The sequence below is a fragment of the Canis lupus genome, chromosome 20, assembly GCF_011100685.1.
Source record: "Canis lupus familiaris isolate Mischka breed German Shepherd chromosome 20, alternate assembly UU_Cfam_GSD_1.0, whole genome shotgun sequence".
Taxonomy (NCBI): domain Eukaryota; kingdom Metazoa; phylum Chordata; class Mammalia; order Carnivora; family Canidae; genus Canis; species Canis lupus.
Window position 1 is genome coordinate 8,065,472 of NC_049241.1, and position 15,907 is coordinate 8,081,378.

Here is a 15,907-nt window from a genome sequence, read left to right on the forward strand (position 1 = left end):
GCCTGGCTCATATTCAGCACCAAGTATGGTTAGTGTTGTCATTATTCAGCAATATAATCATCTTTTGAAAAGGGATTCCATCTGTAGCAATGCAGAGGCTAACAGTCAATAGCAGAAGCAAAGGGTCTTACCCAAATTCACACATCCAACTAGTGGCAAAGCCAACTCATAGATACTCCAAAGCCAGCTGTTGAGTAGGGTGTCCAGACCAGGTTCTCAGTCACTGAAACCAGTCCTACAACATCGTTAGCATAAGGTGGCCTTGGGAAGGCCTGGGGTCCAGAGAGTCAGGTTCACAGCCAGGCCTGCCAGCTATATAGGGCAAAAGGTCTCTGAGGGACTTTCCAGGCCCAGAGGACTCCTAAGAAGAGTCGGGGGCTGCTTGGTCCAGAGTAGGTCTAGCCAACCTCCAAACCAGGCTAGGAAATCTAGACTATAGGACTTTCTAAGCCACACAAGACAGGTAAAGGCATGCAGTGTCCTCCTCACACCACACTACCTGTCAGCTTTGTTCGAGAACTGAGCCTGACCTGGGAAATCAGACCTTGAACGGGGCTATTTCCTCTCCATGAGGGCACTGACTCTTCCATGTCTTCTTATTCTCTGACATAGACAACGTGGGCTTTTTGAGAGTGAGAAACACATTTGAGTCATCTCTGTTCCCCCAGGCATAGCTCTTGGGAAGTACTGGTTGGGTGGGTGAAGTAAGTGAATTGATTTGGTGAATAAATGTTTAAATAGATAATCAATGAGATAAAGGTAGGTAGGAAGACGGATGGATGGGTGGGTAGGTGATAGCTGGGTAGATGGTTGAATGGATGTGTGGATGAGTGGTTAAATATGTGGGCAGTAGATGGGTGAATATGAAATAATAAGATGCTCAGGAAAGGACTATCTCTATGTTCTACCTTCCTGTTCTTGTGGCAGCAAGAGGCAGGTGTCGGCCTCGTCTCTGGTCCCATGGCCAATACCAGTGCTCAGTCCGTTCCTCCAGCATACTGAGCTGACCTCTTCTGCAGCTACCCCAGCTTTCTAGTTTACACTGACTGAGACCTCCCAATTAGCTAGCACTTTTCATTCTTTAAAAATCAAAAACAAACAAACAAACAAAAACCTACCCGAGTATTTGCAAGGAAAGGTTGTGCGGATGTCATCTACATGAATTCACACACCTTAGAGACCCTCTGGTCCAGCCTCCTCCCTTTAACCTGCGACCCAGAAATAGGAAAGGACTCGTGTTCGGTCACCCTGTGGGCTACTGAAGCTGGAATCCAGATGTCCCAACACCCACTTCAAGAAGCAATGAGGTTTGGCTCTGAAGTCAAACAAACCAAGGTTCAAACCTTATCTCCAGCACTTACCACCTGTGTGAACCTGAGCAAGTTACTTAACCTCTTTGAGCTTCTGTTTTCCAATCTGCAAATCTGTAAAGTGCATGTATAATTAATCCTAATTGCCGACATTCACTTAGTCAGGCTCATTGCTAAGTGCTTACCCCACGTACCCCTTGTACAACAACCCCATCACATCTCTAATTCATAGATTGGACCCTGAAGCTGGGAGAAGTGAAAAACCGTGCTTGGAGTTCCAGAGTAGATAAGAGCCAGGATGAGAACCCAGGTCTGTCCAACCCAGAGCCCATACAGCTCACCACCTCTTCCTGCCCAACTCATGCAGCTGCACCTTTGCCTGAAGGCAGCTTCAGGGCTTCTATGAAGGTCAGATGATAAAATATGTGTGGAGCTCCCGGCACAGTACCTGACATGTAGCAAGTGCTCAGACTGCATTAATTATTACTCTTATTACTTCTATTATTATTTCTGAGCTTTATCCTCTGTAGTTTATTTTGCTGGTCATTGTCTTGTTTGACCTTCCACATCCCTGCCAGGGAATTGAGGCAAATATGACTGTGTCCATCTTACAGCTAAAAACACTGAGCTGCAGAAACATCAAATCACCTGCCCAAGATTGCTCCTGACCACCAAGTGGCACAGTTGAACCCAGAAAATTTTGGAGTTCACCATGGAAGCAAGGGCACAAGGTCATTCCAGGCAAGGGCACAACACTGCCAAGGCCCAGAGACCTGAAGATCCATGACTCGTTCAGATGATCTGTGGCCTGAGCATTTCTCTGGGGCTGGAATGACAAGAGTCAAGACCAGGGGTTGTAGAGGGGCAGCTAGGTGGCATCCAATAAACCCTTGAAAGAATTCTGTTCATGGCACTCAGAAAAACTACCCCAGGCAGGGGTGGAGAGTGGTGTGAGGCTAAGGCTGCTGGTAGGGATGCCAGGAAAAGTGGTCCAGAAAGGTCCTCCCAGAGGGCCAGCCTCAACCCTATACCCCATCACTTCTGAGGATGGCAAGCTTTCTTCTTTCCCATCTTATTTCTGATCATTAGGAACTAAACTTGCCCTCCAGGAGAAGCTGTGTGAATCATCCCTGAGTCAGAAATTGCTCCCCTGTCTCAGAAATCCTGGCACACCCTCAGATTTCCTTTGTTGTCTCCGACCCTTTGAACATCAAAACTTCTACTAGCTTCTTTCCATCGCCCTCAGAACCACATCTGAGCTTTAAGATGGAAATACCTCCTTCCTCAGACTTTTGAGGCCTTGTGCTTTCTTGGGAAAATATTCTCCTTGGCCAACTATGTACATTCTGTGACATAGTTGGGTGCTGAAACCACCCAAGCAGATCTTAATTTTATATTTTATGAGACCTCTTTGAAAGTAGGTTGATACTGCAGTTAACATTTGAATTATTAAGCTTTAAGATGGAAATACCTCCTTCCTCAGACTTTTGAGGCCTTGTGCTTTCTTGGGAAAATATTCTCCTTGGCCAACTATGTATGTTCTACTGAAACCACCCAAGCATATCTTAATTTTATATTTTATGAGACCTCTTTGAAAGTAGGTTGATACTGCAGTTAACATTTGAATTATTAAGCTGAGGATGGGGACTTGTGGAGCGGAATTGCTGGAAGTTTATGGTATATTTCTGAATGTATAAACTGTCGAGAGAAAAACAAATCTCCCTAGTGCACCTCTGAAGTGGTTCAGGAGGAAAGAGCAAAAAAGGTTTTCCTGGCAGGCTGGTCTTCCTAAATAAATAAGCCACACTTCACCTAATTAGAAACCCCAGGTCCTCAGTGTACCCCATTCCTAAGCTGAGGTGGCTGTGATGCTGCCTTACCCCAGAGAGCCCCAGTAACCCTCAAAGGCAGGAAGGAGCTGCTTAAATGTATTTCCCATAAGTCTTAGAACTTGAGGGACTCCAGGAAGCAGAGAGCCAACCTTTGAACTCAGATCTCCTGGCTCCAAACCCAGGGCTCCATTGAATATTCCAATATTCCAATGAGCCTTAAAGTCCCCAAGTCAAGCCACACTCTGAGAGTGGGTTCTGGCCAAGCCAGGGGTGCCATGCCAAAAGGTGCAGAATACTCTGGAGGTGACTTTGCAGGATGCTAAGATGGGGAAGTGGGGTGGGCTGTAGTTCTGATATGTGAAATGGCAAGGGCCTATGTGTTGAATTCAACAACTGTTTTGGTTGTTTTGTTTTGTTTTTGCAAACTCATCTCTGAGAGAAGAGCTTAAAGCAAATAATCCCAAATAGGGAACTTGGATTTTTAACAGAGCTGTTAATCCCTACATCATACCTTGACACCCTGCATTGGGCATGTACACACACACCACACACATACACCATACTCACACACCACACACACACAACTGCTCATGCAGACACACACAACTGCATATACACACACACCATACACATACAATTGCACACACCACACACACATACACATACCACACCACACACAGACCATGCATATATATACACATCTACACACATACACACACTACACACATACATTGCACTCACACTCCACACACACAACCGCCTATGCACACACACACAACTGCATATACACACACCATACACATCCAATTGCATACACCACACACATACACATACCACATCACACACACCATGCACACATATACATACATCTACATGCATGCATATACCACACACGTACATGGCACTCACATACCACACACATACACCAAACACACAATGGCATATACACACACTTAAAAATGTCACATAAAAACATTTCAAATGATTCATTTGATGTTACAGGTATTTTATTACTAAAGACCTCTGAAAGTCCCCCCAAACAACCCAACAACCATAGCATAGTAAACTGCAGCATCTGCAATATGATGATGTTTCTAGGAGTGCATTGGAAAACAACTTTCTGCTGAGTGGTCATCTCTGGTGGCCTAGCCTGGTCCTCCTCACCCCCGAAAGGCAGGCACTGGCAGGGAGCCACCATACACATACAATTGCACAGACCACACGCACACTACACTCATACACCTGCATACACACCACACACATACAACTGCATACACTTACCATACACATACCACTCCATATACCACACATATATACACACACACACACAATGCGCTGCTGAGCCTGGGAAGGTCCCTAAGGAGTCTGCTTTCCAGGAGTATATCTCCCCAGGGGGTCTCAACCTATCCTGCTCTGTTGTCCTAGGCAGTCACACTGACCTGCCTTCTCAGCCACTGGGGAAGATCTCATGGCTCTGCTACATCATGTTCCTCAGGAGGCCTAGCACTGAGAAGCTCCTGGGGAGGGAGACCTTTAGATCACAATTGTGGAGGCCAGAGTTCCGCCCCATCTGGCCTCCCATTGGCAACACCCTACACACACAAGCACAGAATTATTCATTTAGTCATTCCATATTCATTGGTTACCCCGTAGTAGGACACAAAGATAAGTGAGACAGACACATCCCACCCCCTACCCCCTTAAACTCTAAATCAATGGTCAACCAGTTCCCTAGTTAACCAAAGATCTCCAGTGCTGATGGAGTCAGGCAAGGCTATGGGGAGAGCCTGTGCTGTGGGCTCAGAGCTGAGAACACTAGGACCAAATCCTAGGTGGGCCACTTACTAGCAGCGTGACCTCATCTCTCTGGGCCTACCCTGCACATAGCTGTGAAGTAAGAATACTCAGCTGGCCTCTCAGGGAACTGTGGGGGTACAACCAGACCATGCATGTGACAAGCCCAGGAAAGAAGGGGGCAGAGTTAACATTCAAATGGTGGCCAGTGCTACTGCTGTTAAGCTGGCTGGTGGTTCATCCGGTTTTCAGGGTGGCTCCCTGCCAGTGCCTGCCTTTGCGGGGTGAGGAGGACCAAGCTAGGCCACCAGAGACGACCACTCAGCAGAAAGTTGTTTTCCAATGCACTCCTAGAAACATCATCATATTGCAGATGCTGCAGTTTACTATGCTACAGTTGTTGGGTTGTTTGGGGGGACTTTCAGAGGTCTTTAGTAATAAAATACCTGTAACATCAAATGAATCATTTGAAATGTTTTTAAATGGCATTAAGTACATTCACATTGTGTGACCATCCCCACCATCCATCCCAGAATTTTTCATCTTTCCAAACTGAAACTCTGTCCCATCAGACACTAACTCCCCATTCCCTGCCCCCCCCCCCATGACCAGCCCCTGGTACCCATCATCCTACTTTCTATTTTTATGAATGTGGCTTTTCTAGGTACATGATACAGGTGGAATTATACAGTGTCTGTCCTTTTGTGACTGGTTTATTTCACTTATAATGCCATCAGGGTTTATCCATGTTGTCACATATGTTAGAATTTCCTTCCACTTTAAGGCTGGAAATATTCCTCACATGTATAGAACACACGTCCCTTTACCCATTCATTTGCCAATGGACATTTGGATTGTGCTCCCACCTCTTGACTTTTGTGAGTAATGCTGCAATGAGCATAGATATACAAATATCTTTTTAAGTTCCTGCTTCCAATTCTTTTGGGTATATACCCAGAAGTGGGATGCTGGATTATATGGTAATTCCATGTTTAATTTGTTGAGGAACCACCACACTATTCTCCACAGCAGCTGCACCATGTTACCTTCCCACCCACAGCACAAAGTGTAGTGATATCTTCACCCCCTCACCAATGCTTGTTTTCTGTTTTGCTTTTTATAATTATTTTTTAAAGATTTTATTTACTTATCTCAGAAAGAGTAAGCATGAGCAGGGGGAGAGTCAGAGGGAGAAGCAGCCTCCCCACTGGGCAGGGAGCCCAGTGCAGGTCTCAATCTCAGGACCCTGAGATCATGACCTGAGCCAAAAGCAGACACTCAACCAGGTGAGCCGCCCAGGCGCCCCTCTTTTGCTTTTTATAGTAGCCATCCTAATGAGTGTGAGGTGGTACAGGCTAGTTACCCCTTTTTTTAAAGTTGACTGTACACCCAGCATGGAGCCCAATTTGGGGAATGAACTCATGACCCTGAAATCAAGACCTGAGCTGAGATCAAGAGTTGGATGCTTAACCAACTGAGCCATACAGGCACCCCTAGCTGCGCTTGTTTCATCTTATTTTTGCAGATGTTATTTATAACTTGTGGCTCTTCTGATCATCATCATTCCTTGCTCTTCGCTCTATTTACCTCCAGCACCCCAAACAGGAACATGAACTGTCCTCTCAAAATTATGCCTGGTGGCTGCATCCCACGTTCCCAAAGGGCTAAGTACCTCACAGGGAAATGTGCTGGATGAAGCTCTGCACTGGGAGCGGAGGGGCCTGGGGACAGCCCCAGGCCTGCCCCTCCACAGGTCTGTGACCACGAACAAGTCACTTCCCTTCTGCTTGCTTCCTGTCCATTAAAACTGAAACAATACTGATGCCTTAATTCCCTTACAGAATCAGAGCCCTAGAGATAGAAAGGCTCTTGGAAAGTCTACAGCAATAGCAAAACCTCTGGGTTTGTCAAGATTAAAAAAAACAAAAACAAAAACAAAACAAAACAGAAGAGAATAGGGGCGGGCCCCTGCTTCTTAGTAATGCACGTAGGCAATCTCGGAGCTCAAGTTCATGGAAACAAATTGAATTACGTAGGAGGCAGCTCTGCCATTTGCAACCATGGATTGTTTGAAATCCTTTTAGAAGAAAATTAAAATATTTCACAGAGGATAATAAAATGCCGGGTATTCTGAAGGCATAACTGCTCAGCCCTCTTGTGCTAGTAAGTAATTAGGCATTTTTATTTAAGTCCTCCATGTTGTCATTTTCTTTCATTAATGGAAAGGGGAGAAAAACTATTGTGGAAAAGAAATAAAATTCTGGAAATCACCGGAAGGTTAATTATAAAAATGTAGGAAAAATTAAAAGTAAGTAAATAGGGATGCCTGGGTGGCTCAGTAGGTTGAGTGTCCAACCCTTGATTTCGGCTCAGGTCGTGATCTTGGGGTTGTGCTCAGTGGGGAGTCTGCGTAGGATTCTCTCTCTCTCCCTCACCTTCTGCCCCTCCCCCTGCATGTACACTTGCACTCTCACTCTAGTAAATAAACAAACTTTTTTTTTAAAAAAATAGAAGTAAATAAATACATAGTTTCTTAAAGCACAACATAACACCATACTACAGAGACAAAGGGAAGTGCTTCAAATTTATTTTTGCAAACATGAGAAATGGGAAGCTGTACCAAAAGTTTCTTTGCTCCCAAATCTAATACCACCAAAGAACTCAGGAGTGGGGAGCCTTCCAAGGCCAGTGGTGCTGGAGACATAGTTCTGTATGGCATGGGAACAGGCCAGAGCTATGTCCAATCACTGTCCTGTTGCCTACACAGCTGGTCTATGCCAGAATCTTCCTGACCCCATCTTCTGCCTGTCTGGGAAGTCCTTTTGAGCAGTATGATGGAAGCTGAGGGTGAGGATGCAGAGTTCTGGACAAGGCTGGTCTGAGACCCACAAAAAGCCACTAATAGAAGGGGGCTCTTGGGGGTTGGTAGCCCAGACATGTTTGTAGGTAGATATTCCTCTTCTAAATCTCTCTAGGGTTTGGGTTTATCTGCAGTGACTTTTGCCATTCCCAAAGCCACCTCCACCCGAGATGCTGCATTGTAATTTTATGCAAGGAGATGTGCACATGTGCGGGGGTACAGGTGGGACGTGAGTTCACCTGCCAATATGAACCTCCCACAACCTCCGGCTAATCCTGCCATTAGCTCATATGGAGGTGTCTTGTTCTTGCCTGTTAATCTGTGCCTCTCCCACCACTCTGGTCTGCATGGAACCATCCAGCCAACAATTAGTAAATGCCTACTGTGTACTGGGCTGATCCTGAGAACCTAGAGAGGAAAAGAATACAATAACTGTTTACTCAGAGGGGAGTAAGCAATATTCAAAGACCCAGAGATATTTGAGCTGGCACTTAAAAAAGCAAGGAGGAATTTGCCTGGCACGGAAGGAGGGAAGGAACAGCAGAGGCAAAAGCACAGAAGCATGAAACAGCTCACGTTCAAGCCATCACCAAGGAAGTGAGAGTTGCTAGAGCAGAGGTGGTCAGTGATTTCACTGGGACCCCAAGGGTGAGGGTGAGGTTGCGTTCATGCAGCCCAGCAGCTGGCAGAGGACCAAATCAGTGAGTGGAAAGAAGGAAAAGAGGAAAAGTAAACAGCGGCTTAGTCATAGAATGGAATCAATCGAGCAGTAAGAAAGAACTAGTGCCATAAACACAGGTGATTCTCAAAATGTACTTACATTTGAATAAACAAGGCTTAGAAGAATATTACAGTCTCCTTACATGGGGTTTTCAACATGCAAAGCAGCACTGCACATACACACATGCGTACATAAGGTTAAACTACTTGGAATCTACCATTTTGACTTACAAAAATAGCAGTTTCATGTGGCTGAACCTAAATTGAGATCACAAGGGACAGTCCATCCATAGCATGGACTACTATTCACCAAGGAAAAAGGACAAGCTATTGACACACACAACGACTTGCCTGGACCTTGAGGAGATTATGCCGAGTGAAAAGAAGCTAGTCTTCAAAGGTTTCACATACCATATGATTCCATTTATATAACAGGCTTGAAATGACAATGTAAAGATAGAGAACAGATTAGTGGTAGTCAGGACCTGGGAAGGGGTGGAAAAGAAGGTGACATCAAAAGGGTGGTGGGGACACCTGGGTGGCTCAGGGATTAAGCATCTGCCTTTGGCTCAGGTCATGATCCCAGGGTCCTGGGGTCGAGTCCCACATCAGTCTCCCCACAGGGAGCCTGCTTCTCCCTCTGCCTCTGCTTCTCTCTGTGTGTCTCTCATGAATAAATAAATAAAATCTTAAAAATAAAATAAGAGGGATGGCATAGGGATAGGATCCTTGTCATGGATCTCCTTGGTGATGGTCACAGGAATGCACACATGATGCCATTGCATAGAACTAAACACATACACACACACAAGTGCATGTAAAATTGGTGAACTCTGAGGAAGGTGGGTTTGATTACAGCAATGTCAGTATCTTGGCTGCGACGTTGTACTGTAGTCTTACACTGGTGAGCACTAGGGGAAACTGGATGAAGAGTGTATGCCATCTCTCTTTACTATTTCTTATTGCATGTGAATCTAGAGCTATCTCAAAATAAAAATTTAAAATACATACCAGGTAGGGGCACTTGGGTGGGTGGTTCAGTTGGCTAAGAACCCGACTCTTAGTTTCAGCTCAGGTCATGATCTCAGGGTCCTGGGATAGAGCCCTGCACCCAGCTCCACACTGGCCATAGAGCCTGCTTAAGATTCTCTATCTCCCTTTCCCTCTGTGCCTCCCCATTTCACACTCATACAAGTGCTCTCTCTCTCTGTCAAATAAATAAAATCTTAAAAAATATTTTTTTTAACAAATGGGGTAATAATACCACTTTTAAGATAGAGGTTCTTTCTGGGGCAAGAGATGGACTCTGCAGACAGGGAGGGATACATGGGGGGGGCACACCTGTATCTGCCATGTTCTCCTCAAGAAAGAAAAATCTGAAGCAAACATGGCATCATGCTCAGGTTCTACAAAGCTGAATGGAGGGTACACAGGTGTTTCTTTTCTTATTCTCAATCCTGCTTGTATGTTTGAACAAGTTTATAATTTTTAAAAAGCTGACCTTGCTCCTTTCATCCAGAGCCAGGACTGGGTCCGGGCTGAAGAGGGCTGAGGGTGCAGGTGGTGGGACAGGGGGGCACACAGGGCTCACTGAGGAGGTGGGGGACACAGAGGCAACCCCGGCCTCTCTCCACAGCCCCCAGAGAAGGAGGGTGCCCTGCCTCGGCAGGTGGGCAACAAGACGGAGTGCGGCCTGCTGGGCTTCGTGCTGGACCTGAAGCAAGACTATGAGCCCGTGCGCAGCCAGATGCCGGAGGAGAAGCTGTACAAGGTGTACACCTTCAACTCCGTGCGCAAGTCCATGAGCACGGTCATCAAGCTGCCCGACGAGAGCTTCCGCATGTACAGCAAGGGCGCCTCTGAGATCGTGCTCAAGAAGTAAGAGGCGCCGGCGTGGGTGGGGGGCAGGGAGCAGGGGACCACAGTGTCGTGGGGACCACCACGTCGAGCGGGCTGTCCCGCAGGCTGGGCTGGAGGGCCGTCTGGCACCCTGGGGTGCAGGGAGGGGCCCCTGCCCAATGTCACGCTGGCAGGACCACCTCCGCGTGCTTTCTCCAGTTTCCCCTTTAAAATTTCTACAAAGAGCCCTCCCCCTACTCCTCCCTACATCACCGGATCATCAGGAAGTGCCACCTTGTCACTGTTAAAGCTCCCTTATTTCACTTCCCTCAGCGCAGAGTTGGTTGACTGTAGCGATGTTCATTGTTAGCTAGTGCTCTCTGGCCCCAGGTGCCAGAGATAAGCCTGGAGAGCTAGGCAAGTCACTCCCAGTCTCAGGACCTCAGTTTCCCCACTCATACCTTGAGGGGATTGGTGTAGCCCAGTGGTTCTCAACTCTGACTCCACATTGGAATCACCCCAGGAAGCTTTTAAAAAACCACTGATACAGGGCACCTGGGTGGCTCAGACCCTTAAGCATCTGACTCTTGATTTCAGCTCAGGTCATGATCTCAGGGTTATGAGATTGAGCCCTGCGTTGGGCTCTGCACTGGGCATGGAGCCTGTTCAAGATTCTCCTTCTGCCCCTGCGCCACTCCCTCTCTAAAAGAATATACTAAAAATCAATTGGAACCTCTGAGGTAGAGCTCACACGTGGGTTTTTATCTATTCTGTGTTCCCCCCAAGCCATTCTAATGTGCCAGCAAGGCCCAGAACCACTAGCCTAGGTTTCATGCCCTTTGAAAATCATTTTAGCTGTGAAACTATTTTTTCAGATGAAATCTTGTGAATATAAGACAGATCAAAGTATATGTGATGTGCTCTTGCTGAATGGACTGGGGCAGATATTGCAAGAAGGCTGCCTGATTTCTTTTTGGCTGGTCCTGATTTCATTCCTGCCTGGGGCCCAGGGGCCTGGACCAGCCCTGAAGCATTGTGGGAGATGAACTGGACGGACCCTGGATGACCAACCACGGCCAGCTGGGCATCACTGGGGAGGGGGAGGTGAGCTCGAGCTGGTCAGAGGGAGGACCCTTGGGCCCTTGGCTGGACCTCACCTATCTCCCTCCCATTGGCTCCCAGGTGTTGCAAAATCCTCAACGGGGCAGGGGATCCCCGGGTCTTCCGGCCCCGTGACCGGGACGAGATGGTGAAGAAGGTGATCGAGCCCATGGCCTGCGATGGGCTCCGCACCATCTGTGTGGCCTACCGTGACTTCCCCAGCAGCCCTGAGCCCGACTGGGACAATGAGAATGACATCCTCAATGACCTAACCTGCATCTGCGTGGTGGGCATCGAGGACCCTGTGCGGCCCGAGGTAAGCCGCCTCCCAGCAGGCTTGGAGAGGCTGGGATCCCAGCTTGCTGACTAGCTAGCATAAGTTGCCTCACCTCTCTGAGCCTGTTTCCCTGTAGTGTCCACAGGGTTTTCTCCTTACCTAAGCATTCAGATTCATAAGACCAACGTAGGCCGCACTTGGCATTGATCTGCTCAGGACATGGGGTAGCGCCCCACACCCTGCCAGTAGGTGCTGCTTTGCCATGGGGGCAGTTCATCCACCCAACCATCCAGAAACCCCCGAAGGGACAAGCATAGGGTCTCCCCTGCCTTAGAAGCCTCCTGTCCCCCAGGAGTCAAGATCTCCTATAACACAGCCATAGGCCTGGATTCCAGGATCCCCACAAAGGAGACACCCAGAAACAAAGGCCACCAGTATTCAGGAAAACCCCAAGTTAGGATTCTGTCCATTAAGACCCAGTTTCCCAATCAGTTAACCCTGGTAGGCTCGCACAGCGACATAGCCGACAGTCTCCCTTTATCAGGTTTCCAGGGGCACAGAGCTAGAAAGTCAACCCAAGGTCAGATTCTCAAGCAGAAGAGAAGGGGATGACAGCACCCCTCCCTGTAAGGACCCAGGAAGATGATGTAGTAAGTGCACCTACTGTGTGCTCGGCCCCCATAGGTCTTCAGCCTCCTTTCGCTGCATCTGCACCTGGTGGGGGGCCAGAATTCAGTGCTGGGGACTTGCAGGGCTCTGTGCTCTGTCAGCCTGCCCTGCACAGATGGGCCCGTGTGGTCAGTCAAAAGAGGGGGCTGCCTCGAATCTCCAGCACATCGCTGTGGGCAGGCAGAGCGAATCCTCACCCTGGGGGGCCCTAGAGGGCAAAGCCCAGCACACAGGACAAGGCACAGAGAGGCTGGCCTCCATGTCACCGGAGGACCAACACGGCAGCTGGGTGTTGATTCCCAGGCCAGCCCGAGCTGGACCCAAATTGGCCTCGGCTGTGGAAGGCGGTGACTGTATCTCTCAGGGCCACCTTCCTCCACCAGAGGCGACATCGCTGTTCCCCACTTGCCCTGACACTGTTCCCCGGGGGGCCTCTTGCTGTTCCCTGATCCTCTTGGAGCCTCCATGTTTCCCTTCTTTCAAGTGAAAGGAGGTAGACAAGGTGTTTTCCGAATTCCCAGCCCTGATGTTCTGAGAGTCTGTGTTCCAAAGACCAAGTGAAACTCGAATGTCACTGACATGGATTTTCATGTTTTAGCAGCAAGGAAAGGCGATGCCAAGAGTGTGAGCTCAGGCATCAGACAGACCTAGGATCCTGGGTCCCAGCATTACTAGCTATGTGGCCTTGGGCCAGTTACATAACCTCCCTGAGCCTCTGTTTTCTCATCTGTAGAGTGGGGATAGGAAAAGTATTCTCCACACATACACACCCCCAGCTACTATGAGGTGTCAAATCACACACACACAAGCAACAGGCAGAGTCTGTCTGGCATGAGGTAGGTGGTTCCTGAATGTGGGTCCCCTCCTTTCATGTCTCTTCCCAGTAGATTCAAAACTCTGGGTCTAGTGACACATAACAGCCCCTAACACAGAGCCCAGCCTCTGGAAGGTGCTCGATTAAGTGTGTAATGAATGAATGAGAACGAAAGGGACTTGAACACCCATCTTCTAATACCATGCCTGGTACTTATCTCACACACGTCTACCACCCATAGGCCTCCTCACTCCCACCCAGAGCCTAAAAGCAGCAAAGGCAAACTGTGTCCCAGGTGCTCGGCCATATGTCTTTTCCTGCAGACTGCGTCTCTCCCTGGACTGACAGGCCATTTATCAGCCTTCCCTGGGATGCCCAGTCATTACCAGGCGCTAATGGGTTCAGGCTTCCCATGACCGGTTATCTCCCGGTCTAGTCTCCACACAGCAGACAAGGCCAGCCTGCAGCTTCCCTGTCCTTCCCATTCCAAGAGCTCCTAGCCCATCCCCCTAACTCCGAAGCATCCCTGAGATGGGGTGGGAAGTGATATCAGACACATACCCTTTTTTTTTGTCATGACCTGTACTAATAACAGATGTATTTTATATCATGACTCAGTAAACACACACAGTTAACCAAAATAAGGATATCAGAAAGTAATGTGATGCACTTGGAAGTATTTTCTATTTCTTTCTTTTTTGTAATGCTAATTACCACCCACTAAACTGATTTGACAATCCACTAAAGGGGTATGATTCTAGGTTTGAGCTGCTGCTGACCTGGACCAAATGCTTCCCCACACCCTCAGTGAGGCCAGTGATGGGACAGTGATGTTCCTTCCCAAAGTCTCGCACTAAGTGGCTGAGCAAATCCAGATTAGAACAGGTTTTCTGCCTTCCTGCCCTAGGCCCTTCTCCTGGGTGCTGCAGAAATGGAAGGGCAAGTGGTTCTAAGTCAGGAGGGTTAGGAGAGTCTAAGCTGGGTCCCGGCATATTCTGTTCATAGCATGATCATCCAAAGAAGCTGGCTTCAGGCTCAGACTCTGGGAAGGGACAGCTGTCCCACCCATCTTGCAGACATCTACATTGGAGAAAGGGGGCCTAGATCCAAGCCCCAACTCTGCCACTAACAAGCCACTTCCCCTCTCTGTGCCTCCATTTCCTCATCTGTAAAATGGGAGGTTGGCCTAGAAGCCCTGCCAAGCTCCAGCATTCTGAGACGACCAGCTGGAGGGCTTACCCTGATACTTTTCTTTGCTTCCATCAAGTTAGTACACCCTTGTTGGTGACCTCCTCTCTCCCCCAGACTCTCCTCCAGGATGTAGATTTCGATGTTTATGAGCTGTTTTGGGGAGCAGTGACTTACTAGAGTGACACAGCAGAGTTAAGGGATAAGGACTTGAATCCAGCTCCTGCCACTCCTTCACAGAAGACCTCAGGTGCATCCCTTTCTCCGGTCTCCGTTTCCCCATCTGAACAATTAGAGTTGGTCATTCCCAAGTAAGGGACACAGCACAGTTGCTGGTGATGCTAACTTGAAAGCATAAAAGCTCTGACCTGTTGACTCAGCATTTCCCAATGGGGTGGGGATGGCTTTTGATTTATTTGGCTTTTAGGCTAGGTGATTTATACACATGGAGCTAAACTCAAATGGTTCAATAGCGCAGACAGTGAAGCAGCCTCTCATGCTGGTTCCCGCCTCACAGGCAGCCACCGTCACCAGCTCCTTGGGTGACTAGGCCAGTGTCTGTGCCTGTGGTTTGGGGCAGGCTCTCCCAGGCAACCCTGAGGCTGATCGGACCAGAAACCTCAGCCTGGGCCACCTCTAGGGTCCTACGAACATTTTCAGATTCCTTTTGCAGATGTCACTGGAACATAAACTCTGCCTCCCTCAGTTTTCGCATCTGTCAAGGGGACAAATCATGTTGCCTTCTCCCCTTGAGAAGACAGAAGACAGAACAGATCAAAACAGGCTTGTCGATCACCCCCCAGACACATGTAACATGCTGCCTCGGGTACGTTTTCCGATACTGATTGAAGCCACAGCAGATAAAGCCATCAGGAGAGCAGCAGTCTGGGATTTGCCCGGTTATCCGGGGGTGTTGGGAGCCCTTGGAGTCACAGACAACGGGTGTCACCAGAAACAACAGATGTTTAAAAGCCTTTATTTAATGAAAACAGGAAGCACCCATTTTCTGGCTGTTTTTCCTCAGTGAGAAAAATCTTGGATAATTTTAGCAAAAGAAGGAATTTTTTTTTAATTTTACAGTTATTTTGTCTACATGGAAAGTGTATTTCAGCCAGATCGGTGCTTCTGTGGCTTAAGTCTTAATCATCTCTGGATCCTCGGTGCCCAGAAGAGTTCAATGTTCAGTAGCTGTTTGTCAAACAAATGAACCAGTCCCTTTGGCAAGGAAATGCTGAATGCGGTTTAAGGAAGCACCCCATTGGGTTGGAGGAATCCTGAATCGCTTCATGAGTAGAAGGCATTGCACAGGAGAGAGGGAGAGATTTGTGACACACAGATTAAAAGGGGGAGAGTGGAGCACCTGGGGACTCAGTGGTTGAGCGTCTGCCTTTGGCTCAAGGTGTGATCCCAGCGTCCTGGGATCAAGTCCTGCCTCAGGCTCCCTGTATGGAGCCTGTTTCTCCCTCTGCCTGTGTCTCTGACTCTCTGTGTGTGTCTCTCATG

The 15,907-nt window shown here is 48.1% G+C and overlaps 1 protein-coding gene across 14 annotated transcripts in view; it reads left to right on the forward strand.

Annotated features, from left to right (window-relative positions):
* ATP2B2 (ATPase plasma membrane Ca2+ transporting 2) overlaps window positions 1-15,907 on the forward strand; it is a 373,765-nt gene that overhangs the window by 328,949 nt on the left and 28,909 nt on the right. For all 14 annotated transcript variants that reach the window (XM_038565641.1, XM_038565640.1, XM_038565644.1 and 11 more), the window contains 2 exons: window positions 10,153-10,394; window positions 11,538-11,772. In XM_038565641.1, coding sequence (XP_038421569.1) covers window positions 10,153-10,394; window positions 11,538-11,772 — 477 coding nt within the window. The remainder of the gene's footprint in view (window positions 1-10,152; window positions 10,395-11,537; window positions 11,773-15,907) is intronic.